General features: G+C 39.7%; 2 protein-coding genes across 4 annotated transcripts in view; both read left to right on the top strand.

Moving 5' to 3' along the window:
- The window catches only part of SOAT1 (sterol O-acyltransferase 1), a 75,802-nt gene extending 58,815 nt beyond the window's left edge, over window positions 1-16,987 (top strand). For all 3 annotated transcript variants that reach the window (XM_064276577.1, XM_064276576.1, XM_064276578.1), the window contains 6 exons: window positions 975-1,104; window positions 2,789-2,886; window positions 11,586-11,684; window positions 12,394-12,529; window positions 13,892-14,037; window positions 16,012-16,987. In XM_064276577.1, the coding sequence (XP_064132647.1) occupies window positions 975-1,104; window positions 2,789-2,886; window positions 11,586-11,684; window positions 12,394-12,529; window positions 13,892-14,037; window positions 16,012-16,068 (666 nt within the window). In that variant the 3' untranslated portion in view covers window positions 16,069-16,987. The remainder of the gene's footprint in view (window positions 1-974; window positions 1,105-2,788; window positions 2,887-11,585; window positions 11,685-12,393; window positions 12,530-13,891; window positions 14,038-16,011) is intronic.
- A 260-nt stretch (window positions 16,988-17,247) lies between these two features.
- The window catches only part of AXDND1 (axonemal dynein light chain domain containing 1), a 190,812-nt gene continuing 180,352 nt past the window's right edge, over window positions 17,248-27,707 (top strand). Inside the window, exons 1-3 of the mRNA XM_064276579.1 lie at window positions 17,248-24,955; window positions 26,352-26,524; window positions 27,221-27,324. Of these exons, the coding sequence (XP_064132649.1) occupies window positions 24,871-24,955; window positions 26,352-26,524; window positions 27,221-27,324 (362 nt within the window). The 5' untranslated portion in view covers window positions 17,248-24,870. The remainder of the gene's footprint in view (window positions 24,956-26,351; window positions 26,525-27,220; window positions 27,325-27,707) is intronic.

Raw genomic sequence — 27,707 nt, 5'->3', positions numbered from 1 at the left:
ATTGATTGGTGGGAAAAAGGAATTACTATTTATAACAATAATTTAATCCATTTTAAGTATTGGTAAATCGCTAGGGGCTCTAGAACGCTTTTTATTGAGACAGTGAAGTCTTTTAAACTATTCCCAGTACTGTAAATGGTATTCATTTTCACTAATGCCAAAAGTAATTTTCTTCCATTAAAAAAAAAAAAATTATTTTAAGTTAAAGTAATTCTATGGGTTTCCTCAACATAACAGCCATCCCCCAATTTGTGTGTTTGTGTGTGTGAAGCGGGTATGGTTTGGGTTGTCTCACCACTCCCAATGATCAGAATCAAAAATCCCATAAGATCCCATTTTGTATTCTTGCCTGAATCAAATACCATTTATGAAATAAGTTCTTTCGTGAATCAAAAATCCTGTAAGATCCCATTTTATATTCTTGTCTAAATCAAATACCATTTATGAAATAAGTTCTTTTGTTGTAGGTTTCATGTAGCAGGGATAACAAGTTCTAGAAGAGTCTGATTTTTTTAAAATGTCATTTGGTAAGGGGTTAGAAAAGGGTATGATAAAAACTAGCTTGAGTAATAACCTCTGAAAGATTATGGTTCGGCAGTCTTATATACCAAAACCAAACACCTTGGCATCAAGTCATTTCTGATGCATAGTAGCCCTGTGTGTTAAACAGAGTACAACTGCTCCAGAGTGTTTTCTTGGCTATAATCTTTACAGAAGCAGATCACCAGGTCTTTCTCCAGAGCATTGCTGGGTGGGTTTGAATCGCCAACCTTTTAATTAGTAGTCAGTTGGTTGCAAACTGTTTGTGCTACCCAGGGACCTTGACAATCTTATGTACTATAGTTAAATGGAACATATATGTAAACATTACTTTCCTTTAGAGAAAAAAATGTACTTTGGAGGAAAAAAATATCACCCTTAGTCTTTCCTTATCAAGCCACCGTTATTATAATTATATCTTTGTTACATTCCAGATTTTTGGTTGCTTTTTTTATGTGTACTACATCTTTGAAAGGCTTTGTGCCCCCTTGTTTCGGAATATCAAACAGGAGCCCTTCAGCGCTCGTGTCCTGGTCCTGTGTGTGTTTAACTCCATCTTGCCAGGTAACATGGGTACTGGTTAATGTGGTCATTCATACGTTCTCAGGGAAGATAAAAAGCTATTGGGGTATTACTTCCCCTTTCCTCATAAACTCATCTACACATTTATACCCATCTTGATCTCTTTTCCATTTATCTCAAAAATAAGGTGTTGTCCTTCTAGTCTCAGGCCAATTCTTAGATTTATCGTCTGGCTTTCACTCAAGTTTTGCTTTCTCTGGAGTGTGGGCAGTCCATATTTATGCTTTCTCTTCCTGTTAAGTTCATTATTTTTTTGCTTCTAATCCCAGCAGGCCACTAAAGTGACCTTTGTTAAAATCATTAGTAACCTCCTGATTCTAAGTCCAGCAGATGGTTTAGCCCTTATCCTTTTTGACTTCCATGAAGCATTGGATGCTGTTGACCGCTTGCTTTTTTAAATCTGTCCTCCAATCTCTTTGACCATACTTCAGTGTCCTAACTGAATTCATTCCACTTATTTTTTTTAACTAGAGATAAACGAGTGCCCGCTGTGTGCCAGGTGCTGATGATACAGCAGTGACCAAGATATACTTAATCTTTACCTTCTGAGAACTTAGTTTGATTATATTTCCCTTCCCTTACTCCTTGTCTTTTCTCTACTCATTAAATATCGCTAATGTTTTCTGCCTTCGCCTTCTCTCTTCCTGGCTTCCTCCAGCTAACCCTTCCTGTCTGCCAAGAGACTTAACTCCAGTAGGCTCTGTGTCTGTCTCTGGAATGGTATATGTGTTACATATTTATGTGTCTTCCTAACTAGGCTACAGATTCCTTGAGAGCAAGGATTGTGTCTTATAGCCAGTAGCAATCCCTACTATAGTGTCTGTTATGCAACAGATGCTCTATAAGTATTTTTTAAATAAACGAATGAAAGAGGTACACATGTAAACGGATATTTTACAACATAGTTCAGTGTATACTACACAAGCAGGATAAACAAAATGCTTAGGGACTTTATTTCCTGTTAGCGATGACATTTAACATTGGGTCTTTAAAAAATAGGTGTTTGCTTGGCAGAGAAGTGGTGCAAAGGTCTTTCCAGGTAATGAAATGAATGCAAAGGCATGGAATAGTTTGGAATGCTAGAATTCCATTTATAGATGATGTTTACAACTCTGGAAGTAGAGTTGTCGAAGATAAGTTTAGACCAGAGTTTGTCAATCTCGTCGCTATTAACATTTTGAGCTAGATAATTCCTTGTTTGGGGGGCTATCTTGTGTATTGTAGAACATTTAGCAGCGTTCTGTCCTCTCCCCTCTAGATACTAGTGTCACAACCCCCAGTTGTGACAACCAAAAGTGTCTGTAGAATTGCCAGATATCCCTGGGGGACAAAAATCTCCCTCAGTTGAAAACAACTGGTTTAGAGGGACATATAGGTACCAGATTTTTAAAGAGTCTTGTATACCAGGTTAAGCCATACGTCTAAGGCTTTCTATTAAAAACAGCCTAGGTTATCGTTGTCTGTAAAACCATTCAGAAATTATTCTTTTATAAAATTAAAGCAATAAAATTCAAAAGAACACTGTAATACCTGTGGAATGGGTAAAGAGGAATGGTAATAACTTTTATTTTACAAAATAATTCTGGATAAGCAAATGATGACAGATAATTAATTCCTTGGTATGTGAGCTGTTGGAGACTCTAAATATTATTAATCTTATTTTTAGGTGTGCTGATTCTATTCCTTACTTTTTTTGCTGTCTTGCATTGCTGGCTCAATGCCTTTGCTGAGATGTTACGCTTTGGTGACAGGATGTTTTATAAGGTAATATTATACTTAGACTGATCTTTCTTTTTATATTTTATTTACTTCCTCCTTGCTAAGTGCTTAAGTGCTGTTGGCTAATATTACCAGCTTTTTAACATAAATATTGTGAAATATTTTTCCATTCCAGTTTTACCAATATTAAGTCCAGAATTCTATAATAGATTAATTAGCATAGCCCCTTCTTTTCTTTTACATATATGTAGTAAATGCTGCCTTCATACAGAAAATGTTTTTTGCTGCATCCTGTGAGGACATACTGGCAATTAAAGTAGGAAAACACTTTTTCACAGTGCGTTGCAAGACTTCTCCGACTGTTCATTCCTTTAAAATTGACTGTTTTTTTAGGACCACAATTAACATTATTCAGATGTACAGTTTGGTGATATCAATTACATTAATCGTGTTGTGCAACCATCACCCATAATCATTGTCAAATTTACCATTACTGTAAACAGAAACTCACTGCTTCCTAAACAAAGACCCACCCTCCCCCACTTTCCTTCTCCCTTGTGCTCATGGTAACCACTATAAAGCATTTGCCTATTCTTGTTATTTTATATAAATGAGATCATTTAATATTTGTCCTTTTGTGATTGACTGATTTCACTGAACATAATGTTTTCAAGATTTATCCATGTTATAGCATGTATCATAACTTCTTTTCTCTTTATGGCTAAGTAGTACTCCATTGTATGTGTGTAAAACATTTTGTTTATCCAGTCGTCTGTTGCTGGATGACATTTAGGCTGTTTCCACCTTTTTTCTATTGTGAATAGTGTTGCAGCAAACATTGGCATACCAAACAACTGTTCGTGTTAGCATTCTATCTAGCCTACAAGGCCTTTAGAAATCTCTCATTATTTTTAGCAAGGCATGATGGTTAAGGTTGTGTCCAGTTGGCTGGGCCAACATTCTCAGTGGTTTGGCAGCTATGTAATGATGTAGTCATCCTCCACGATGTGATCTGATGTGATCAGCCCAACAGTTGTAAGGGGAGTTTCACTGAGGGTGTGGCCTGCATCCAATATATGTACAGACATTCTTGCAAAGCTCGCTTGCTCTGGATCCTGTATCTGGCTCGTCATCATCTGATCTCCAGTTTTGGGGATTCGTTGAACTCTGCAGCCTGTGAGCCAGCAGCCTGCCGTCTTACCTCCCGATATTGGATTCGTCAGTGCCTGCAGCTGTGTGAGTCAGGAGAAGCCTCCATCCTGATGTCTGACCCATGAACTTGGGACTTGCCAGCCTTTTGGGTTTTTTATAATCACATGAGCCATTTCCTTGAGATAAACCTTTCTTAACTCTCTTTTTCTTTCGATATATAGATATATGCTTCATTGGTTCCGCTTCTCTAGAGAACCCAGCCTAAGACATTTGGTACCAAGAATGGTTCTAGAGAAACAAAATCATACGAATCAATTTTCTAAATTGGTTCTCAAGTCTGACTAGTCTTAAAGGTGCTGATGACACTGTGTCCAGTAGTAAAGAGGGCGCTACTAATCCATGGCATGAGGTGGCAATATTAATATGCAAATTATCACCACTAATAGATCAAGTATTGGTGAGAAGAGAGGCTCGGGGTGATCACGTTTGATATTTTTCTACAGTTTTGTCAGAATGAAAAGTATAGGGAAGCTGATTGGTTAGTCCTACTTTTGATAGGCAAAGTTGTAAAAAAAAAGAGATGAGCTCAGGGCTTCAGAGTCACAACTCAGGTGCTGCAAAAAGACCTGAAAGTGGCCCTTTGTGCCCTGAAAGGAAGTCTTATTTCTTGTAACAGAGCTGATACTGCTGAAAACCAAACCTAGAGTCTTATCATGAGAGTGGCTGAATTATAATGCCAACTAAATTCCCAACCTCAAACTGTGTCTGAAGTTAAAGTGAGGGTATTGATTGGAAGAAATGGAATCCTAAAACTTGGGATGGGGACATATGCGCAGATAATCAGGAAGCTGGGAACATTGAGCCCCTAAATGCCGTTGAATCACTCCTGCCAACAGAAGCAGCCCACTTACTCCCATCTGAAGAGATCATTTTTGTCTGCTAATCCACCCTTTCCAGTAAAAGCGATAGCCCCTCCACCCTCATTAGATGAGATTACACCAGCTGTGCCTGAAGAGTCTTTGTCTGAGGGTAGATGCGTTACAAGTCAATGCTGAATGTTCCTGAGACCTACCACCACAACCCATTTTTGCTTCTAGACCTATAACTAGACTTAAGTCCTAGCAAGCCTCAAAAGGTGAAGTACAAACTGTGACCCAAGAGGAGTACTGCAAAAGAACTGCTTGACTTTTCTAGTATGTACAAACAGAAACCTGGGAAACTTATGTTGAAATGACTGTTAAGGGTGTGGGATAATGGTATAAGGAACATAAAGTTGGATCAGTCTGAGTTTATTGATATGAGCCCACTAAGCACAGATTCATCATTCACTGTTTCAGCTTGAGAGGTTAGGAAAGGATCTAATAATGTTATTTGGTTGGGTCACTGAAGCCTGGATTATGTGGTACTCTACACTAAATCAAGTTGATGTACCAGACCTGCCTTGGTATCCTGTAGAAAAAGGTATCCAAAGGCTTAGGGAACTTGGCCTCTTAAAAAAAAAAAAAAGAAATTTTTTTTTTTTTTTTTTTTTTTGGCCTCTTAGTGTGGATTTATTCAGGTTAGACCCACAGACTCACAGAGGAGTGCCCAGAGGACACACCTTTTACCACAACAGTGAGGAACAAATTTGTGAAGGAAGGCCCAGCATCCTTTTGAAGACTGCTGTGATTGCTATTTTATGTAAGTCAGATTTGACAGTGGAACTGCCGTAACTGAATTAAGATACCTAACTATGATGGGGCTAATTGGACACCATGGCATGGTGGTAGGGGCCAAATGGCAGTGCTCAGTCGACAAAGACAAGGTGGGTATGGTTACCATAATGGAAAACAGAGCCGGAGCAGTAATCAGAATAGTCTGACTCATACGGACTTATGGTGTTGGCTACTTAGACATGACATCTGTCCTTAGGAGTGAAAGAGATGGGAAATCAACTAAATATTTACTTGATCTGTACAAGTGGAAGAATTCTAGGTCAAGTGAATGGCGCTCTTAACTTGAATCGCCAGAATAGAGAGTCTTGGCCCTTCAGTCACTTCCCAGACTTGAGCCAATTTATAGACCCCTGAATGAAGGGGAGGCCGGGTGCCCTTGAGGAAAGACCACACTACACTGCCCAAAATTTATACTGTTAATCTTTCTCCTAGCTTTTCCCAAAGGTGTGTGTGCCCTTTTACTAGAGTGAGTGTTTATTGGGGAAAAGGAAAAAACCAGACTTTTGGGGGATTACTGAATACTGGCTCTGAACTGACACTAATTCCAGGAGACCCAAAACATCACTGTGGCCACCAGAGTGAGGGCGTATAGAGGTCAGATTATTAGTGCAGTCTTAGCTCAGTTTTGTCTCACAGTGGGTCCAGTGGGTTCCTGAGCCCATCATATAGTGATTTTCCCCAGTTGCAGAATGCATACTTAGAATAGATACACTCAGCAACTGGTAGAACCCCCACATTGGATCCTTGACAAGTGGAGTAAGGGCTGTTATGGTAGGGAAAGCCAAGTGAAAGCCACTAGAACTGCCCCTACCTAGGAAAATAATAAGCCAAAAACAATACCATGTTCCTGGAGGGATTGCAGAGATTACTGCCACCATCAAGGACTTGAAGGATGCAGCAGTGGTGATTCCCACCACATCCCCATTCAACTCCCCTATTTGGCCTGTGCAAAAAATGGATGGATCTTGGACAATGACAGCAGATTACTGTAAACTTAACCAGGTGGTGACTCCAATTGCAGCTGCTGTTCCAGATGTGGTTTTATTGCTTAAGCAAATTAATACATCTCCTGGTACCTAGTGTGCAACTATTGATCTGAGCGATGCCTTTTTCTCAGTTCTGGTTTTGAAGGAACACCAGAAATACCTTCATTTGGTAAGGCCAGCAATATACCTTCAGTTGCCTACTTTAGAGATATATCAATTCTCCAGCTCTATGTCATAATTTAGTCCACAGGGACCTTGATTGCCTTTTTCTTCCGCTGGACGTTACACTGGTCTATTACATTGATAATATTATGCTGACTGGACCTGGTAAGGAAGAAGTGTCAGTGACTCTAGACTTAACAGTAAAACATTTGTGTACTAGAGCATGGGAAATTAATCTGGCAAAAATTCAGGCACCTTCCACCACAGTGAAATTTCTAGGAGTCCAGTGGTTTGGGGCATGTTGAGGTATTCCTTCTAAAATGAAGGATAAGCTGTTACATATGGCCCCTCCTACAATTAAAAAGGAGGCACAATGCCTAGTGAGCCTTTTTTGGATTCTGGAGGCAATGTATTCCTCATATGGGTGTGCTATTCCAGCCTGTTTACCAAGTGACTCAAAAAGCTGTTCATTTTGAGTGGGGCCCAGAAGAAGAGAATGCTCTGCAACAGGTTTAGGCTGCTGTGAAAACTGCTCTGCCAATTGGGCCATGTGATCTGGCTGATCCAATGGTGTTTGAATTGTTAGTGGCAGATAGAGATACCATTTGGATCCTTTGGCAGGCCTCTGTTGGTGAACCACAGTACAGACCCTTAGGATTTTGGGGCAAACTCCTGATGTTCTCTGCAGATAACTACACTCCTTTTGAGAAACAGCTTTCGGCTTGTTACTGGGCCTTAGTAGAGACTGAACGCTTAACCGTGGACTACTAGGTCACATGCAGCCTGAGCTGCCCATTGTGAACTGGGTGTTGTCTGACCCACAGAGTCATAAAGTTGGACATCCACAGCAGCACTCCATCGTTAAATAGAAGTATTACATACTAGACTAGGCTCTAGCAAGACCTGAAGGCACAAGTTAACATGAGGAAGTGGCCCTAAATACCCATGGTCTCCACTCCTGTCAAGTTATCTTCTCTCTCACAGTCTGTACCTATGGCTTCATAAGGGGTTCCTTATGATCAGTTGACTGAGGAAGAGAAAACTCATGCCTTACAGAAGGTTCTGGGCAATAAGCAGGCACCACTGAAAAGTGTACAGCAGCAGCACTGTAGCTTCTTTCTGGAACCCTCCTGAAGGACAGTGGTGAAGGGAAATCCAAGAGGAAGAACTTCGAGCAGCACCCATGTTGTTCACTTTGTTTGAGAGGAGAATGTCCAAATGTGCAATTGTATACTGATTCATGGACTGTGGCCAGTGGTTTGGCTGGATGGTCAGGGACTTGGAAGGAACGTGATTGGAAAATTGGTGGTAAGGAGGTTTGGTGAAGATATATGTGGATAGACCTCTCTGAATGGGCCAAAAAAGGGGAAAACATCTGTGTCTTATGTGAATGCATACCAAAGGGTGGCCTCAGCAGTGGAACATTTATTTAACAATCAAGTGGATAGGCTGACACATTCTATGGAAACCAGTCATCCTCTTTCCCCAGCCACTCCTGTCATTGCCCAATGGAGTCATGAACCAGGTTGCCATGGTGGCAGGGATAGATCTTATCCATGGGCTCAGGAACACGAACTTCCACTCACCAAAGCCGACTTGGCTACAGCCACTGTGAATACCCAGTCTGCCAGCAGCAGAGACCAAAAATGAGTCCCGGATATGGCACCATTCCTTGAGGCAATCAGCTAGCAACCTGGTGGCAGATTGATTACGTTTGGACCTCTTCCATCATGGAAAGGGCAGTGTTTCTTTATGAATGGGATAGACACTTACTCTGGATATGGATTTGCCTTCCCTGCATGCTAGTCATCTTCCAAAACCACCATCCATGTAATCACAGAATGCCTTATACACCATCATGGTACTCCTTACAGAATCACCTCTGATCAAGGGACTCACTTCACAGCAAATGAAGTTTGGCAGTGGGCCCATGCTCACGGAATTCTCTGGTCTTATCATGTTCCCCATCATCCTGAAGCAGCTAGCTTGATGGGACGATGGTATGGCTTTCTAAAGACACAGTTAATGTTTGCCAGTTAGGTGGCAACACTATGCAGGGTTGGGGCAATGTTGTCTACCCATTACCCGTTACCGTTGAGTCAGTTTCGACTGGCTGTATATGCACTAAACCAGTGTCCAGTATATGGTGTTGTTTTACTCATAGCCAGGATTCACAGTTCTAGGAATCAAAGGGTGGAGATGGGAGTGGTGCCACTCATTATTAACTCTAATGAACCGAAATTTTTGCTTCCTGTCCCTGTGACCCTATGCTCTGTGGGCCTAGACATCTTAGTTCCAAAGGGAGGAATGCTCCCACCTGGGACACAACATGGATTCGATTGAACTGGAAATTGAGAATGCCACCCAGTCATTTTGGACTCCTCATGCCTCTGAATCGATAGGCAAAGATGGGAGTTACCATATTGGCTGATGTGATTGAATCTGACTACCACGAGAAAATCAGATTGATATTGCTTAATGAATGCTCCTTAGAAGCACAGATGGTGAGACTACATCTCACATAGTTTGGACAGTTATCAGGAGGGACTGGTCCCTGGAGAAGGACAACATGCTTGGTAGCAGGTCAGTGAAAAAGAGGAAGACCCTCAAGGATGTGGATTGACACAGTGGCTGCAACAGTGGGCTCAAGCATAACAACGATCGTGAGGATGGTGCAGGACTGGTCAGTGTTTTGTTCTGTTGTACATAAGGTTGCTGTGAGTCAGAAAAGACTTGACGGCACCTACCAACAACAACATTGCATGATGGAAGTTAAAAAAAAGTATGTATGAAATACAACAAATTCTGTAGGGTGTCTCTTAGTACTACCATGCCCTGTGATTAAAGGGTAATGGAAAACTACAGCAACCCAATTCTGACATGGCTAGTATGGCCCAGACCCTTCAGGAATGAAGGTTTTGTGTCAACCCCACGAGGCAACGAACCACAACCAGCTGAGGCACTTGCTGAGGGTAAAGGGAATGCAGAATGGGTGGTGGAAGAAGGTAGTTCTAAATACCAGTTATGACCACGTGACCAGTTGCAGAAACGAAGACTGCAATTGTATTTCTGATGGTGTTGGTGAAGAACATTGAGTATACCATGGATTCCCAGAAGAATGAGCAAATTTGCCTTGGAAGAAGTACAGCCAGAATGCTGTTATCAGGAGGGACTAGTCCCTGGAGAAGGACATCATGCTTGGTAAAGTAGAGGGTCAGCAAAAGAGAGGAAGATCCTCAACGAAAAGGATTGACACAGTGGCTGCAGCAATGGGCTCAAGTGTAGCAATGATTGTGAGGATGGTGCTGGACTGGGCAGGGTTTCTGTTGTACATAGGGTTGCTTTGAGTCAGAATTGACTCGGCAGTATCTAACAATGATAACAATTCTTTCTTTTATGTCTGCATCAAATATTTTTGTGTTCTTCACTTACAAAATATAAGATGTAAATAGTGCTAGTGCATTTTTAGTTGTATGCATGTTAGTTGTATCATGTTAGGTGCAAGTATAACTTTGTAGTTGTCTTTATTTAGAGATTGTGTATGGCTTAAGGAGATGTGTACAGATGCCTAGTTGACGAGGAGTGGACTGTGATGTCTAAGGTTAAGGTGATGTGTCAATTTCCCTGGGCCATGAATCTCAGTGGTTTGGCATTTATGTAATGAAGGTAGTCATCAGCTATGTGATAATATAGCTTTGGCAGTTATGTAATGGTGTAATTTGGCAGTTGTGTAAAGATGTAGGAAACCCTGGTGGTGTAGTGGTTAAGTGCTACGGCTGCTAACCAAAGGGTCAGCAGTTCAAGTCCGCCAGGTGCTCCTTGGAAACTCTTTGGGATAATTCTACTCTGTCCTATAGGGTCGCTGTAAGTCAGAATCGACTCGACAGCACTGGGTTTGGTTTTTTTGGTTTGGTAAAGATGTAGTCTTCTCTGTGATGTGATTAGCCTATCAGTTGTTAGGGGAGTTTCCTTGGTGGTGTGGCCTGCATCCAATATATGTATATGGGCATCCTGGCAAAGCTCACTTGCTTGCTCTGGATCCTGCATTCAACTCGTCGTCACCTGACCTCTAGTTCTTGGGATTCGTTGAACTCCGCAGCCTGTGAGCCAGCAGCCTGCCATCTGACTTACTGATGTTTACTTCATCAGGCCCTGCAGCTACATGAGTCAGGAGAAGCCTTCGACCTGATGCCTGACCCCTGAGCTTGGGATTTACTAGTATAACTATGTTTTTTTTTTTTTTTATAACTATGTGAGACATTTCCTTGAGATAAATCTCTCTCTCTTTCTTTCTATGTGTATATATATATATACATATATACACACCTACCTCATCGGTTTTGCTCCTCTAGAGAGCCCAGCCTTCAACACAAGCTGAGGAGGTTTTACTGATTAATGTTTAAATGAACATTAGATTTAAATGATTTTGTGTGTCCTGGTTTTTATTACAGATTTACTAGCAGAGATTAAGAGAGTACCATCATAACTTTTTTGATAATTAGACCACATGAATTAAGGCTTTAATATAGAACTACGATTAAGATCTTATTGAACACTGTTAATCAAAATGTCTTTTAAGATTTTTCTGGAATCACCGGATGGACTCATAGTTTATCATAATATACTCTGGGTACTATGTTATGAGTGTATTCTTTGTGAATGTGCAGGGTTTTTGCTTGTTTTAGTTCTTAGTTTTTTGTTCAGTTTATACCTTTACTTTTTTCTTCAGGATTGGTGGAACTCCACATCATACTCCAACTATTACAGGACCTGGAATGTGGTAGTCCATGACTGGCTATATTACTATGCTTACAACGACTTCCTTTGGGTAAGCAGCAAGACTTAATTGACTATTGTTTAAGAAATGGAGACTTTTTTTAAGAAGTGGAGAAAAATTTCATTAGAGAAGTAGAGAAACACTTACATGTTGATTTATATCTCTTCAATCAGTGACATAATATCACATTCAGTTTTTGGAGCAGAATGTATTTAGACTGATGAAATGCAATCTTAAATCTTCTGGCTGATTTACCCTGGCATCTCTCCATATTGTTTTTTAGTTGTTATGTCAGGTCATCATTTGGCTAAGTGACAGCCTGTTGTGATACAGAAAGCACTGGATTTGAGTGCTAGTTCTGTCATTTATAATTATAGTTTCATATATAGACAAAGCACATCCCTTACCCTTTCTAAGCCTTATTTTCATTACCTATAAAAATAGAATGGACTCCTGTCCTATTCTCCCATACTGTGTTAAGAGATCACGACTCAATGTGTTGTTTGTATGTGAAAACTGTTTTGTCAGCCATTATGACTTGTAAATATGAGTTAGTGTTTTTGAAAGCTTACCCAGATTGTTCAACATTATTGTTTTTGAAAAGGCTTTTAGTAAAATGGGTGTCATCCCTCATGCTGGTAAATCGTAAACCCAATATAATTAATAGGTGACTTTAGCATATGACAATTATTAAGTCTTATATAATTCATGTTTTGTTAGTTTTTAATATTTTCCTTCTTTTTTTTTTTTTTTTTTTTAGCTTTTCACTAAGAGGTTCAAATCAGCTGCCATGTTAGCTGTTTTTGCAGTGTCTGCCATAGTGCACGAGTACGCCTTGGCTCTTTGTTTGAGCTTTTTCTATCCAGTGCTCTTCGTGCTGTTCATGTTCTTTGGAAGTAAGTATGTTGGCATGCTGTGAGTACTGGCTATTATGCTAAAAGAGAAAATCAGACAAAAAAGAAACTGTAAAAATCAGTGTAGAAAATAGATAGTATGTAATGTTGCATTTCAAGCCAGTGTTTATCAGATGGTAAGAACAGTGACCATCGGAACAATTATATACAACTATGTTTCTGGGTATTTACACTTTGAAGTAGGGAAATGAATTAGATAACCTCCTAAAAACTCTGTAGGAACAACTTCCCCATTCATAAACACTGTCAGTATACACTCCCCCCGTCCCCTGGAAAACTAACCATTTTGTGGGTGGGTTGAGAGGGGCAAGTTAGAATATGAATAATTCCATGAGATATATTTTTATCTGTTGAATACTTTCTGATTTTCTATTAATCATTGATAAAATTCAACTCTGAGGTTTCACTTTTATGTATAAGAATAGTGAGTTATAAAATATGTATAGGAATAGTAGATGCTCACTGTGATTATTAAATAATGACAGCAGATGTCTGAGGCTCCTCATCTCCTGATTGATTGTGGTTTTTTTTTAAATTGTGCTTTAAGTGAAAGTTTACAAACCAAGTCATTCTCTCATACGAAAACTTATATACACCTTGTATATACTCATAGTTGCTATCCCTCTAATGAGACAGCACACTGCTTCCCTCTACCCTCTGTTTTTGTGTCCATTCAGCCAGCTTCTGACCCCTCTGCCCTCTCATCTCCTCTCCAGACAGGAGCTGCCCACATAGTCTCATGTGTCTACTTGATCCAAGAAGTTCACTCTTCACCAGTATCATTTTCTATCCCATAGCCCAGTCCAATCCCTATCTGAAGAGTTGGCTTTGGGAATGGTTATTGTCTTGGGCTAACAGAAGGTCTGGGGACCATGACCTCTGGGGTTCTTCTAGTCTCAGTCAGACCATTAAGCCTGGTCTTTTTATGAGAATTTGGGGTCTGCATCCCACTGCTCTCCTGCTCCCTCAGGGGTTCTCTGTTGTGTTCCCTGTCAGGGCAGTCATCGGTTGTAGCTGGGCACCATCTAGTTCTTCTGGTCTCAGGCTAATGTAGTCTCTGGTTTCTGTGGCCCTTTCTGTCTCTTGGGCTTGTAATTACCTTGTGTCCTTGGTGTTCTTCATTCCTCTTTGCTCCAGGTGGGTTGAGACCAATTGATGCATCTTAGATGGCCGCTTGCTAGCGCTTAAGTGGGATGCAGAGTGTTTTCTTAATAGATTTGATTATGCCAGTTGACTTAGATGTCCCTTGAAACCATGGTCCCCAAGCCCCTGCCCCTGCTACACTGGCCTTCTGATCGATTGTTTTGATAACTGTATTTTTTTTTGTCTTCTTCCTTACTTTAGTGGCTTTCAACTTCATTGTCAACGATAGTCGGAAAAGGCCAATTTGGAATGTTATGATGTGGACTTCCCTTTTCGTGGGTCATGGAATTATTCTATGCTTTTATTCTCAAGAGTGGTATGCACGTCAGCATTGTCCTCTGAAAAATGTGAGTCCTCAGTCACAATGGAGTGGAAAAGTAACCTATCTGTCCCCTCTTTGTGAAAGTTGATAGATAATATTGAGAAGAATAGTAGTGGAGGTTAAAATGAATTAGTGTTGAGGGTAGGGAAATATGAAGGAAAAGCATTAATTTATTATCTGGTCTTACTGCACTGTCCTTTAAATTTTTCCTCTCTTTAGTTTTGTTTACACTGAACTCTCCATTGGCTGTCTTTTCTCTTTTACTGCCTTTTTTTTTTTTTTTTTTTAAAGCTCCTTTCTAGTTTCCTTCCTGTCTCCTGAAAATGTAGGTATTCTTAAGGATTTCCCTCAGTAGTATGTATGTTTCTTTTTCCCTTTCACCACCTAAATATCTTTGCCCCTTTTATTCCAAAGTAATGTGATCTTTGTAAAAATGTCCAGGCAGCACTGATATGCCTTTGAGCCCCATTTTGATATGCCTAGAGTGCCATTGCCTGTGGGTCTTATTTTGTTGCTATTGCTGTTTCTTTCTCATCCATGAGTCTCATTTAACCTTAGAGCTTTGACTTTTAGCTATGTGTTAATGACTCCCAAATCTAAATCTCCCATCCTAATACATTCTCTTAAGAATTTTGCCTTTTTTGGTATATCTGGCTGGGCACCAAAAACTGAAAGTATTCACAATCAAATTATTCACTCTCTCCCAAAGCCTCTTCTCTATGTCCCCTGTTTTTGTTAGGTTAACACTAACTTCCTCCTCATTTCTCATTAATCCATTTTGTGTGTCTGAACTAACTGCTGATGATTCTGGACTCCCTGTAATTGTATCTGGTCATGCTGCTTTTTACACTCATAGTCCACGTGTCAGACTCTATTTTCTTATCCAAGCCCAGGTTGAATGCCACATCTTCAATGAAACTTTTTCAGATTCTTTTCTCACTTCTCTTTCCTACTAAGGACCTTTTGCAGTATTTCATCTGTTCCCCCTTTAGATAATTCAGTAATCTTAAACCTTGTACTATAGTCATTTGTGTATGTGTGCGTAATCATCTGTAACCTTTTACCACCGTTTAGATTTTAGGCTACTAAAAGAAAAAGGCAAGATATAGAAAGAGGTAGTTCCTACTTAGAATTTGCCAAAAAGTCCATGCCATTATGTGATTATAGGTTTGTTGGATTTCAAAAGCATCACATAATGCTTCTAAATTAATAAGTTTGTACTGTAGATAAAATTACTGAATGTATTTTGAATTAGCTGCTTATAGCTTAAAGGTCACTGAAATGCTGAGAGATACTTTAGAGATGTAGGTATATATATATATATATATATACATACGTGGCTACAACTAGGGGCTCAAACATAGCAACGGGTAGATGGTGCAGGACCAGACAGTATTTTGTTTGGTTGTACATAGGGTTGCTAGGAGTCAAAGCCAACTAGACAGCACCAACTTGACAGCACCTAATAACAACAACACAGTATATAAGAGGTCCCTGGGTGGTACAAATGGTTGATGTGCATGGCTGCTAATAGGAAGGTTGGTGGTTCAGGTCCACCCATAGGTGCCTTGGGAGAAAGGCCTGGCAATCAGCCATTGAAAACCCTATGGAGCACAATTCTATTTTGACACACATGAGGTTGCCATGAGTTGGGATTGACAACAGCAATGAGAAAAAATAACAACCCCAATATATATAATTTGACATTTCTTACCCTGCCTCCCACAAGGAGCCCTGGTGGTGCAATGGTTAACCACTTAGCTGCTAACCGAAAGGTTGGCAGTTTGAACCTGTTCAGTGGCTCTGAGGGAGCAAGACCTGGTAACCTGCTTCCCTAAAGATTATAGCCTAGAAGATCGCCTGAGGCTGTTCTGCTTTTGCAGCGTGGGGTTGCTCTCAGTCCAAAACCACTCGGAAGCACAGAACGACACTGCCCCACAAACCATACACACATTGCACACAAATAAACTTTTCCCACTCTTTTTTTTTACCTTCGTAGCCCACATTTCTGGATTATGTCCGACCACGTTCTTGGACGTGCCATTATGTGTTTTAGAAGCTCGGACTTTGTTTCCTTTCCTGTCACTGAAGATTGAGTATTCTGCCTGATTTGGGACCAGCAGCTGTCTCCAGCAGTTACAGAAGTTATCCGTTATTTGGACCACTCCAGGCTTTACAGATAGCTCACTCCATTCCTAGGTCACACAAAGCTGAGCTTTTGGAATATTGTTCACTTTGGCAAGACTTTTTTTTTTCCTTTTGGGAGAAGGGAAACATAACAGAGGTAATGACAGATTTTACTAGGTCATATCTGCTCAAGCCTTGGTAATTATATCTGTGTGTCTTTCGTTTCTTAACTCATATTTTCTTGTCTACTGAATTAACCAAAACATTTAATGAAGAAATCATCTAAGTACGTCTGACTTAGAATTTCTTTCATGCACACAGTTGAAATGTATGCTAATAAAAATGCAATTGGGAAAGATAAAATAATGCAGAACTATTGTTGCTAACATTCTACTAGAAAGAGAAAATTCCATGTATTTTCCAAAGACTATCTTGTTTATATACCCAGTTTTGTATTTTAATTTGAAAAAAAAAAAAAAAAAAGTTCAATTCTCAACTTTTACCATTTTTTTCTCTATACAAAAATATTTCTTTCTCCTTGAATTCCAGAGTCTGCATACCTAATATTATTTACTGAGGGAGCCAGAAGGGGAAAGGGGGAAAAAAAAGCAGCACAAGAGAAAGAAAAACATTTTCTTTTATAACTTCCAAAGTAATTTGTCTAAAGGTGTTCAGAGCCAATCATGTATTAATTTGTTTATTGTGAAACTTTTGTGGAAAGTGGTTTTAAAAAAATGTAATAACTTCTTTGAAGTTATTAGAAATGTTCTTTGGTACAATTATGTTATTGTCTAATAAATATTGACCTATCTTGAATTATTTTGCAGACTATTTAATCTGAAATGTAAGTATTAATCACCTTCACTAATATTAAAATGAGTACTAAAGATACAGAAGCTGGCTTTTGTAATTAACTCAGTTATTATGTATATTTTAATGGCACAATACTTTTAGGTGAAACAAATTAAATGTGATTGCTTCCAAGGAAACGTACTCTGTTGCATGGTATTTCTGTGTTATTAAGACGCCTATTCCTAATACAGTGTGAGGTGTATAGGAATTATTTTGTATGTATGAGGTATGATTATACTTATAAAGATTAAACATTGGAAGGGATATCAGAGGCCATATAATTCAACTTCTCATCCAAAGACATGACACTTATGAGTATCCAAATGATTATTATGATGTGGAGCAGCCAGCTTGAAACGCTGTCTTGCTATTCTAATAGCCTTCTTGTTATTCAAAATGTTTTGGGAACTCTTTCTGGAATTGCTTTAAATTCAGTTGGAGTCTAACAAGAAGGTAAACAGGTTCTTAATATTCACAACTTAATTCAGACCCAAAGTACCCAGCTTAATCACTCTACCTTTTGATCCAGGTACGCTTAGGGAGTTTTCAAAAATGAAATCCTTCAGGAGACAAAAATTAACCTCAAAGGAGGTTTTTTTTTTTTTTAAAGTATGCCATATGTTCTCAAGTGGTAGTATTTCGTACAGTGATATTGTCATTATAGCAGACTCATAACTTTCTAATAAAACTGCATTTAATATAGTTTATTAAAAATCAAATTTCTGCCATCTTTCTTAAAAGTTAAAATAAAAAAATCAATTGAATTCATAACTACATTTTAAATATAAGGAGGGATCTGAGAAAACCAGGTTGGCCTAAGACTTGAATACTACTAAGCCAGTCTTTTGAAACAAGAATGATTTTGTCTAAAATTTCAGTTGTCAAGAAGAATGAATTTTTAGCATCTATATTTCTGTTAAGTATTACTGTAAATGTTTACTCTCATGAGAAGACTTTGTCACTCTCATGATTCTGAATACTGTACTTGTTGGACTGATTGAGGATGTTTTTCTTAAACTCTCATTTTCCTTTTTATTAGTAATATTTTTCTCCAGGATTTTGAGCCACAACAAATGATACCGTGTTGAACCATAGACTGTTTAGAATGCCAAGACTGTCATAATAATTGAAGGAAAGCCACTTTCTGTGAAAGAAGCAAAGTTTGATAGCCTGTTTTATTGCTAGCTGCTTTTAGCAAAATCTTCTTAAACCACCACCTACACTCTGAACAAACAAGTAAAAACTAGCCAATATGTTTCAAGAAGATTTATTTATTTTTACTATTCTGTGTGAAATTATTTTCAGTTGCAGGACAATACATTTTTCTTTCTGAAAAGTAATGAGAATTTCTTTAAGAGCTGTTGATAGTAGTAACCATTATTTTGTGGGTATTATCCAAGAGAACAACTAAGTATTTCACTTCACTTTCTCATTAGACCTCTAACTTGGTCTATTAGTAGCTTTATGTGTGGGATAAATTTTTTACATGCTTCTATTCTAATTCCTGGATAATGAGATAAAAATGAGTTTTTGTTTATTGGTGGTTTAGTAATACTGCAATTGCCTAGATGAATTTGCTTGCCATATGCTAGAATTTGATAGAAAATTGAGCCAGCTTTTACTTGTCCATGGCATCAACATTTGTAAGCAGAAGAAGTAGGGGAAATTTTTTTCCTCTCAACAAGGCACTCATGTTTCCACCTCACCAAAATTATTTTCAGATTTACTGTTTTAGCATTAGGGTATGGGTGGTAAACTTCTAAAAAGAAGTGCATTTCTGGTATTACCTAGATGTTTAAGTCAAGTGTTTAGAAATAGTCTATAATTTATAATTAGGTTTTAGAATTTATATAGGGGAAGGAACATAATGAGGCCCTATTTCTGCCATTGTAAACAATGCTTATAGTCTTGGAAGGCAGAATAAATTTCTTAATGGAAGATAGTTCATACTTTTTAATAAAGTTTGTATGATAATGTTTACTGATCTTGTGCTGAAGATCTGCCTTGAACATTTGATTTTGTTTCATGTATCCTCATTATCTCTAGGCTCTATGTTTATGGCTAAGAAACTGAAGGAACTAGAACATAAATGTTTTGAGGAATGAAATGAATGTTATCTATGAAGCTATATAAGGATTTGGTTAGTTTCTAACATCAATAAAGTTTCTATCAGGTATTATAATATTGGAACCCTTTGTTGAAATAAAATGTTTACACTAAGTCCAATTTATAAAAGATGAAATATAGCTACAGTGGCTGAGATGGGGAGAGTGGGCCTCGGTCCGTACTTGCTTGGTACCCGCATGATCTTCCCCCACTCTGAATTTAAGGCCCAGTTTGAAAATTAGTAGACAGTAATAATAATATTAATAAGTTTCAGGTTCATAGGAATGCTGCATAACATATATTCTACTAAATCTTTAGTAAAGTTTCCATTTTTTTCTTATAAAATATAATAAGACTTTATAATAGCTAATTTAGAGTTGAGGAAAAGAAAAAGGGTTAATTTTACAAGTGATATGGTTCAAAAAAAGAATCTAAAACCACCTGTGTACTCCTTTTTTTCTAAATGTTTTCTGCCCTCTTCCTCCTTAACTACATTCACGTTTCTGCTGTCCACGTGTCATTCCCAGTGGAGTGCTAACTTTTAAGCTAGCAGTTACTTCACCATGCTTGGAAGATTTTTTTTGTTTGTATTGGAAACCCTGGTGGCATAGTGGTTAAGTGCTACAGCTGCTAACCAAAGGTCAGCAGTTCGAATCCGCCAGGTACTCCTTGGAGACTCTGCGGGGCAGTTCTACTCTGTCCTGTAGGGTCACTGTGAGTTGGAATCGACTCGATGGCACTGGGTTTGGGATTTGGGTTCGTTTGTGTTAATGAAGTGGTTAGGTGTACTTTCAGTTTGTGTGATACACCTTTGAAACATGAAACAGCTCATGGGCCCAGTAGTTCAGAGACACAGTTTGAAGTCCTGTATGCAGATGTGCCAGTTATTGGGTGGGATGGCTCAGGCCCTGTCAGGGTACTGCCATTTGGGCCAGTGTAGTTTCCTGTGTCTGTACCTTTCTAGCTTATGCATTCATCCATGGTGTTCTGACAGCAGCAGAGGGTCTTTTAAATCCAAAATTGTTTTAAAAGTTTTTCTCTTAATAGATGTCTGTTCTAATGCTTGGCTGCTCTTTTCCTGAGCTCTTGCATCCCCTCTCTTCCCAGTAAAATCTTAGTTTGTCTAATCAGTGATACTGTGACTTTGGTATGCGTTGTATTAACATTAATTTAAAATTTTTTTAAACTGAAAATTATATAAAATGGGAAAATACTGCATATGCGAAGAATATGGTAAATAAATATATTTGGAAGAAACTGTCTGTTATTTTAAAAGCAACTTAAAGCTTATTCAGTATTAACTGTATTTGTAAACACAAGTATTTATAGTTCATGTGCATGAAGGCTTTCGTCTTATCATCAGGCAGCTTTATATGCTGCACATAGCCAAAGGGAAGGCAAGTTAACGGAACAGGACTTTCTTGCCTAGGCTAATGGAGGGGGAGCTATGTTTCAGATTACAAAGAAATAAAACCCAAACCAAACTCACTGCCATTGAGTCAGTTTCAGCTCATAGTGACCCCACAGGGTTTCCCAGGCTGTAAATCTGTCCTGAAGCAGACTGCCACAACATTCTTCTGCATGGGCGCTTGTGGTTTCCAATCGCTGACCTTTCCGTTAGCAGTTGATCACTTCAACCACTGCACCACCAAGGCTCCTTATAAAGAACTGGTGGGGCCCATTTGTGACTTTGTATCTGCATCAAGAAAATAAGTGACACTGGCTCTTCAACTGCCTCTCCATATCATGGGTCATTCATTATTTGCTGCTTGATTCTTTTTGCTGCTGGCCTTTTAAAACATACGAGTGAATCTTTATAAGAAAACTCCCCTCACCCCAAAAGGTAACAATTGAGTAGATTTCTAATGAAAGGTAAAAACCTGTCGGTCAGAAAAGGGGTGCTTTTTAAGACAAGACTGGGGGAAACCAGTTTTGAAACAAGATAGGTTGCTTTCCCTCCCTCCAACAATCCTCGTATCAAACCAAAACTGTTGCCTTCGAGTCCATTCGGACTCATAGTGACCCTACAGGACAGAGTAGAACTGCCCCATAGATTTCCAGGGAGCACCTGGTGAGTTCGAACTATTGATCTTTTGGTTAGCAGTGGAATGCTTAACCACTGCAACGGTGGTCTTAAGCACTGACCAACCAGGGCTCAAACCCACTATGTATCTATTATGGTTAGTACTTGACATTGCAACATTCTTTCCACAAATACCATGATGATAGAGTTTTAGAGACAAAAATATGCTAAGAAGCACTGTCTAGTGGCACTCCTGCAGTAGAGGTGGGGTGAGGAGGGGAAAGCACCTTCAGAAATTAAATGTGCTCCTATTTCTTAGACCAAGTGACTTCGTTTCCACTAAGGGCAAAGCCTCAATGTGGCAGTTTTGTGTTATTTTTTTGACAAATTTATGAAAGTTTAGGGTCTCGTGGTTTTAGGCTTAGTTTGGTGTGGGCGTAAATTAATCAAGCACATGCATCTTCTGATGTATAAAACTAGAATACCAGTTACAAATTTATGATAAATCTCACAGTAATGATCAGCGTGGTGTGATCAGCATTTACTCTCTGTAGAAGACCAATTTACAGTGAAGAGGATGTATCTCCCAGACTGCATCATCACCATGTACCGGCTACTGAAGATACACTTGTGAACTAAACAAAAGCATATTTCTTCCTGTAGGCACATCAGTGCGGCATCAGGAGGGTAGAGAGGTGAACTGAATAATGACAAAAAACCAAGACCGTCTGGTTTTAAGGATGCCCTTCTTTGTGGAAGTTATACTAGAAGTGATTCATCCTCTGGAAAGGGTTTGGCTGAGCCATACCTAAATTTGCTTTTATTAATACCTTCATTTTTAGCTATAGTAAATCCAAATACTAGTCTACTTTCCACCCAGGTTTCATCAGGGAGTTTAGTGTGCTTTATTTAAATGTCTGCAGGTGTGTGTATAATCCCTGACCACATGCTTAGAAAATGAGTTGGTAAAAGGTAGATGCAAAAGCACACCCACTGTCCCCTCTTTCCGCTCCCTCCCCCACTCAGGGCATGGTTGTGATCACACTGACTGGCTGTCTTCTGAGATGTTATGTCCACTCAAGGCCCTGAGTGACCCTGCTGCTGAGTTGGTGTTAGGCTGCCACAGAAGTCAGCCAATGCCAACAACAAACAGCCCTGTTTATAACTGTGGCACTGACCTTCACTCTTATGTCTTGACATTTTTTAGAATTCTTACCTGCTTGTCCTATTTTGTTGTGGTATTTTCCATCAAAGATGCCATTAATATTTTACATTAGTCCATCTTAGGATTTCCTTAGTATAATTCAAAATTACTAGCGAAGTTTCCTAAGAGTAGCAATTCTTCAATAGTGATGGTCTTACTGTAATGCTTTTATGTTCTTGTCTCTTCTTGTGATTATATACTTCTACACCTTTGGCCCAGACCTTTGCTGAGGTTCAAGCTCATGTGTATAATCAAATACCTGTCATTTATACCCAGATGTTGCAATGGTACTGCAAACTCAATATGCCTACAAGGCCTAAACTGAACTTCCTCCGAAGCTGCCTCCAGCCTGCTGTTCCTCCTCTGTTCCCAGTCTCAGTAAATGGCACGATGACTAGACAGTTGCACAGGAGAGAAAATGAGAAATAATCTTTAATGTCTTTTTATTTCCACCACAGATCCAATCACTTTCCCAATCCTGTAGATTTTCCTTTCTATGTATCTCTTCAATCTGTTCACTTATCTCCATGTCCTCTGTATCTTTAGATTTCTGAACTAGGTAAGAAGGTGAAAAAAGAATTACTTTGTTCTAGTATCTGAAGGCTTGATAAACCATCTATGAGCTGAAGCTGGAGTTTTGGGATCTCTGAAGTTCAGTAATGTGGTTATGGTTCCCAACTATACTGTGGAGTCACAGAACTGGTGAGGAGGAAGGCAGGCAATAAACTTTGGGGAAAATTACCTTTCACTACTTGTGCATTGCTTCTGTCCATCACCAATCTTTAAGATGAACTAGACAGTGCTATATGAGAATACTTGTTTTTTGAAAATCCAGAGAAAAATTAGGGTAACGGGAGATAGGCTCAGACACCCAAGGTATCCGACTACAAGAATTGAGGGGTCATAGAGATTCTGCTGTTGTTTCTCTTTGCTATTATCTGAAAACCAAAGCCTTAAGACTGTCAACACAAAAGCAGAACTGTCAGGCTTTCAGTCATGTATTCAAAGTGCTTGTGCCAGGCACTGTGCTTGGTATTAAGGAATATGACGAGTGAACAAGATACCCAAGTTTTCTTCCCTCCTCAAATTTATCTTTGAGATTAGGGGCAGGCAGACCCTGAATTCCACCAGCATTCGTTATCTGGCATTAACCAAAAACCCGAACTCACGGCTGTCCAGTCGCTTCTGACTCATAGCAACCCTACTGGGCAGCGTAGAACTGTCCCATAGGGTTTCCAAGGAGCGCCTGGCAGATTCGAACTGCCAACCTTTGGTTAGCAGCCGTAGCTCTTAACCACTACGCCACCAGTGTTTCCATTTGGCATTAAGGCTCTCTTAAAAAAATAATCCCTGGTGGCGGCAGTTAGGGGCTCCTCTGTGCTAATGAGCTTATCGCATTCTTCCTTGAGAGCAGGTTTTAGAGCCAAGAAGACCCAATGATTTTGTTGGGGTTGGCCTCCAGCATAAAAATTTCCTCGACCGAGGAATGCCTTTGGTTTGTTCCAGGGCTGGGCGGCAGAGGACAGCGGTTCAGTGTCCAGGGAAATCGGGACCGAGATGCCAAGGTCGGGACAGCAGCCGCAATGAAGCCTCCAGCGATGGGAACCCAGAGTTTTAGATTATCCAATTTCCCCCTGAACGTGTCTGTTAGGAAAGTATGCAAAACAACAAAAAGGAACAGAGCGCTGCCAACATCTCCACAGGGACCCGCCCTCGTTTCCGGGGCCCCTCCCCTCCCGCGCCGGGCGGGGCCACTCCAGCGCATGCGCACTGGCACCGCCCCGCCGGCCGCTCGCGATCGAGGCACCTTCGGATTCTGTGAGAATGGCCCGGTTAGACATTTTTAGTTTATATTGCCACTGAACCTGTGCTGTAACTTAAAACGCATGGAAACTCCGAGAGATTGTAGGAATTTTTTTTGTTACTTCCCTCCTTTGCCGGCGCCGCTGAAGGCAGCCGCTATTGATGGTTGCTAAGCGTCCGGGTCCTGGGTTTCTATGACTACAGACGGGCATTCCGGGAAAAGGCGACGCCGGGTGCTGCCTGGCGGGAAACGCGATTTGTGGGTGCGGATTGTAGGTGTCCCTTTCTCGTCACCTCTGATTCAGAAACAGTGCTAACCCCGCCCAACCCTGGAATCCGAGGAGCTGGGTGTGCGCGACGGCGCTGTCTGCGGGGCTGGGGCGGGGTCGTGACACCGGCAGACGCGCCTGGAGCGAGGGGCGCCCACTAGGTGGTGCCCGAGATCTCGTGGCGTGGGCCAGGTGTGTCCTTCCCGGACTGGGCCTGACCCGTACACACCTACAGGCTGCTTAGTCGTGTCAGACGACCTGAGAGAACACAGAGGTCTCCCAAAAGAGGAAAAACACTTGCTGGATGAATTCTAAACCCCAATATTAAACACTTAATAGGTGTCTTTTTTTTCTTTTGCCTACAGGACAATGTGGCAGTCCTCACGTCCCAGTATGGCGCTGATTTGTTTCTAGGCTACCTTTCCGGAGGAATATTTCAAATTATTAAATAGAGTAATTGAGGCATTGTTTATTATGTCTCTCCCGAAAACGCCATCCACATTGTCAACGCCTGAGGGCAAAAAGTTAAAAGTATCTGCCTCCAAGGAAGAGACAAGAGGTAACGGTCTTCAAGGATCCCGCCGATATTAAAAACCACGGCCATAGACAGAAACCACAACCCAGTCACCTTTTTCTCTAATCTGAGATTTCAGAATGCCTTAACTAGGTAGTGTTTTCTAACACATTTGTTTAAAGAAAATCAAAAGCCGTTCCTTTTACGATAGTTTTTAGTTGTTTCGCTACTCTTGGTCTGTAATTTACAATTTTTCAAATGCTGCTGAGTTTTATATGGTTTTAAATTCACCCTATTTATATACCTGATTTTACGCTAATGAAACAGCACTTTTTGGTATCTGGTTTCTGACTTAAAGAACTTTTAAAAATAGTAAAGTTAAGAGAACAACATGCAACCTAGTACAACAGTCCAATTTAGGTAAGATTTAGTAATCTTTCAAAATGAGATTAATTCTTTACTTAAGGTTTTCGTTCACATATAGATAAATGCAGATCTGTACGAGAAAAAGAATTCAGCTGTACTTGTCCCTAACCCTGTTAGGCTAAAACTTTCTCCAACCTCATCGTCTTGTTTTTGGGGAAGATTATACTAAACCTCTACCCCCACTCCTCTTTTTTTTTCCATTTTCTTTGATAACCTGACTCCATTCCAAGCTCTCCAGGGATAGAGACTTGGTACGTGAACCTTAGATGGTGATCTAAGTCTGATACTTTCTTACAGAAATTAATGTAAACAATAATACATGAGGGGCATAGATTAGTGGAGAGTTTTTTAAGAACAAGTGACAACCCAACTATACTTGACTTACAGGAGGCCTTTTCCCACATTAACCCTACCTTTATAACTTTCTGCCCTAGTCAAACTTTGTATTGTTCTTATTCCACTAATTTGCTCAGGTTTTTCCACTTTACCTGGAATGTCTTCCCTCTTCATTTCCAGCTATCCCAATTGTAGTCTTATTTTGAAACTCAACTCAAATCCCTTTCACTCGATAAATGCCACAATTTAATGTGATCGTTCTTTCCTTTGGACATATATAGTAAAAATTACTAAATAACTTGACAGTTTGAAGGAGTGGAGCCTTCTTTTGTCATTTTCATAGGAAAATATGTATTCCCATCATTTTAAGCCTATCCTGGTTAATTGAGCAAGCGAAGTGAGTTTAAATTTTAACCTTGAATTTGGGCTAACGGAGGTTCATCTTTTTATCTGAGTTTTTGAACCCGGGTCTGATGTGTGAGTAGGGCTGGGAATATGTTCATTTTTCTCGACTAGATGATCATCTGTGTTTTAAACATTGTGTTACTATTCTTGTCAACTAGAAGCAGTGTTTCTCTCTGTTAGAAACATAGATGGGATTGATGAGGCAGGCTGGGAAACTCCATCTAACTCTCCAAAATACTGTGGTAAGAGCTTTTCTTTTCCATTACTTTCTCAGGACTTCCTGAACTGAGAGAGAAAAAAAATATGGTGGATCGCTCAAAACCCCTTCCTACTTTCCTCCAGAATGAGTTCATACCTGAGGAAGTTCTTCTTTCTCTGACCTATGCAGCCAGTGCTGGTCCTTGTCCTGAAAACTTACTGCCTCCTAAGAAAAGTAAAACCCCAAAGGTAAATATATATATATATATATATGTATGTATATATATATATATATATATATATGTGTGAAGTACTTGAGAACATTCACCTTTCTGATATTCATTTTAGTATTTAGTGAGCATGCATTATATACTCCAGATAGTCTTAAAAACGTATTTTTAAATTTCCTAGATTGAAAACTAAAATCTTTTGTGTGACTATATATTTCCAAGGTAAATGCCTGAGTATTTTAGTCTGTTTTTATTGTCAATTTACAAAAAAAATCATTGTTGTTAGTTGCCATTGAGTCAAGTCATTTCTGACTCATGGCCACCCCATATATGCAGAGTAGAACTGCTCCATAGGGTTTTTTTAAGGCTGTGACCTTTCAGAAATAGATTGCCAGGCCTTTCCTCTGAGGTGCCTCTGGGTGGGTTCGAACTGCTAACCTTTTGATTAGCAGTTGAGTGCTTAACCCCTGAGCCACCAGGGCTTCTTCCACAACTCATTAGCAATCATTTGCACTCTCTTAGTGTTGATGTTTTTCTTTTACTCTAGAACTGTTCTAGTTTCAGGCTTTCTCCATAGTATGGAATAAGAATTTTGCTCTTTTTTCCATAGAGTATCTAGATGCCCTTAATGTAAATACTCAAAACTATTAAAAATAGATTTCATTTGACTAGAGCGCCCTCTGCTGTGTATTTATGTGTTTTTGGTTTTTCCTAGGGTGGCCTTCTGCGCCCTATAGACCATGTCTGGCATCACCCTGTTCGGAGGAACAAGTTCAAATACCTGATTGACCATCCTGTCTCCCTAACAGGAGCTGGAAGGTAAAGGAGGAGGATAGTGGGAGTACATTCAGAGGAAAAGAGGAAAGAAACACTATGTCATTTTCTTATTGTATGTGAGTTCCTTGAGGGGCGGGGAGGATTGGAAAAATCATAGAAACATGGACTTGATAGCTCGCGGTATCTTTGATGAATCAGAATACAATCTGTGTATGATCATTATCAGTAGGGTGGCAATAGATTCTGGCTCTGCATACCTCTGGTTTGCTTAAATTTGTTGTTTGCATGCCTTTGTGTACTTATTCCTATACCCTCCTATCCCTTGTTGTACTAAAACGGACAAGATCAGACAGGTCAGATGCCTTTAATATGTATTTTATCTGTATATATATCTTTTCTTTGTACATTTGAGAGGAAAGAGCAAG

This window comes from Loxodonta africana, chromosome 25 (genome assembly GCF_030014295.1).
Source record: "Loxodonta africana isolate mLoxAfr1 chromosome 25, mLoxAfr1.hap2, whole genome shotgun sequence".
Taxonomy (NCBI): domain Eukaryota; kingdom Metazoa; phylum Chordata; class Mammalia; order Proboscidea; family Elephantidae; genus Loxodonta; species Loxodonta africana.
Note: the sequence above shows the minus strand (reverse complement) of the source record. Positions and strands in the feature narration are given on the sequence as shown.